This window comes from Oratosquilla oratoria, chromosome 19 (genome assembly GCF_046742065.1).
Source record: "Oratosquilla oratoria isolate Oo_2021 chromosome 19, ASM4674206v1, whole genome shotgun sequence".
NCBI classification, from domain to species: domain Eukaryota; kingdom Metazoa; phylum Arthropoda; class Malacostraca; order Stomatopoda; family Squillidae; genus Oratosquilla; species Oratosquilla oratoria.
Window position 1 is genome coordinate 42,170,026 of NC_134795.1, and position 2,500 is coordinate 42,172,525.

The window sequence follows — 2,500 nt, forward strand, 5'->3', positions numbered from 1 at the left end:
TATTAATATTGATATTGATATTAGTAATAATTTTATTGTTCATTTTATCATTAATATCAATATTAATAATAATATTAATATTGATATTATTATCAATATCAACATTGATAGGATATATATATACATATATATATATATAATATATATATATATAATATATATATATATACATATATATACATACATGCATATATATGTATGTATATATACATATATATATATATATATAAACATATACATATATATATATATATATATACATATATATAATATATATATATATATGTATATATATACATATATGAAGGACTACTATTACACAGGACGTGCGCACCCAGATCCCTGGGTTTGCTAGCGGAGGCCATTGCTTTGTTTGTAACCTAGCATTTTATATTGGACAAATATATCAAAAATAGAAACCTAACATTGTATATAGGACAAATACATCAACTATTGACTTATTCAATGCAGTATAAGTTAATATAAACTTTTATAGTGAAATAGGAAACTATTCTTAAGGCACCGTTATGCTTTGAAATGCCAATTTTAGCCGGACTTAACAGGTATTATTGTATGAGGTTAGTGAACACCAGGGTTAGCGATTTTTTTTTCTTTAAAAAAATGTAAAAAATCTATTTTTTTTTTTTATCTAAGTCAGATTTATTTGATTTTGATAGATTTTTTTTTTTTATAGATTTTAGACACTGTGGGATTGCTATCTGATATACGATCTGATTGCTAAAGGATATTTTTAGCATATCATTATAAGGAGCAGTGTTATATAGACTTGCCACAAGTATACAAGGAACGGTATAAGCCGACACTGCAGCCCACAACAAGTTTCAACAAGATTCTTGTTGAAACTTGTTCTAGGTAAGCAGCTTCTCACTGATTCAGTTGTTACTTTGGAATCAACCAGGAAGGTTGTCTTCTGGACCTGGCAGAATGGTTCCTTCAGGTAGGAAAATATTATCCTGTCTGGAATTATTGTGAAAAACTACCAACAACGTCAGGCAAAGGGTACCGAGCTAAGTGCAAAAACTGCAGCCAGGAACTACAGGGCATTGTGTCAAGATTAAAATCTCACAGAGATAAATGCCAAGGTCAGCCACAACATACAGAAGAAGAAATTGATGACCCAGGTAAATAATTTTACTTATATCGTGTGCATTTCTCCCTTTTCATACGCAACTATATAAATTTGGTGAACAATGGAGAGCACTCAACTTTGGGGCCTAGATGATTGTTATTCATTTCATTCAACATTGTGTAATATATTTCATAGGTTCCATTGGAATTCAGCCCACATGGGATTCAGCCCAGAGGGATTTAGCCTAACCTAACCCAACCCATTATTTTTAGTGAATTTAAAAGTGGACTGAATCCTGTGTGGGCTGAATTTCAAGCCCACCTATTTCATATCCTGTTAATTATTTCCAAATAATTTAGTGGCTTGTGTGAATATGATCATTATCTAAAATAATAACTACTGTACTCAAAAGTAGCCTAAATCACACTGTATTTATTCATTTATTTATTCATTTATAAATTATGCAATATGCTAAAATTTTCTGTTTCTATTTCAGGATCTGTATCAAGAGCTTCAATCCCTTCATCACCGGCTCCACTTGAATTATCTGCAAACCTGACTCCACCATTAAAATGGTCACTATTAGACTCCTCCCCAGGCGCTACTTCTGCTAAATAATTTTCATCTTAAAGAAAGTCATCAACATCTATGGACAGATTTATCATAAAAGCTTCAGCCTCTCAAAAGGAAAATCTCGACAAAGAAGTTGGAGGAATTATATTTGCTACAAATTCACCATTTCGTCTTGTTCAGCATCCTCAGTTTCTCAAGATGGTTCAGAACCTGAGGCCAGGTTATATTCCTCCATCCAGAAAAGATATTGCTGATAAGTACTTGGATCTTGTGTATGAAAAGGAATATATAAAGTGTGCAGATGACCTGAATAATGAAACTATATGTCTTTTAATTGATGGGTGGTCTAACATCCATAATGAACCCATAATATGTGTCACTCTAACAACATCCACTAGTCAGATTTATTTAGTTGACACAATAGACACACCAGGGAAACCTCACACTGCTGAATGTCTTCTACAACTTGTACAAAATTCGATCAAGAAGGCTGAACAAAATTTTGGTGGTCACATTGAAAGTGTCGTGACAGACAATGCAGCAAATGTCACCAAGATGAGAAAACTCTTGGAGGAATCGAGTGAACCTGAGCATACCGTTCTCACATACGGCCTATACCGTTCCTTGTATACTTTTGGCAAGTCTATATAACACTGCTCCATATATTGATATGCTAAAAATGTCCTTTATCAATCAGATCGCATATCAGATAGCAATCCCACAATATTTAAAATCTATGAAAAAAATCTATTCAAATCAGATAAATCTGATTAAAAAAAAAACTATTTATATTAAAATAAAAAAAATCGCCAACCCTGTTGTCCACTAACCTCATAC

General features: G+C 32.1%; 1 protein-coding gene across 1 annotated transcript; it reads left to right on the plus strand.

The window, feature by feature from the left end:
• Positions 1–804: 804 nt before the first annotated feature.
• LOC143035526 (uncharacterized) lies at positions 805–2,314 on the plus strand. Its single transcript, XM_076202395.1, has 2 exons — positions 805–1,142; positions 1,587–2,314. The coding sequence occupies exon 2, from the start codon at positions 1,739–1,741 to the stop codon at positions 2,312–2,314; it is 576 nt and encodes a 191-aa protein (XP_076058510.1). The 5' UTR covers positions 805–1,142; positions 1,587–1,738.
• Positions 2,315–2,500: the final 186 nt, after the last annotated feature.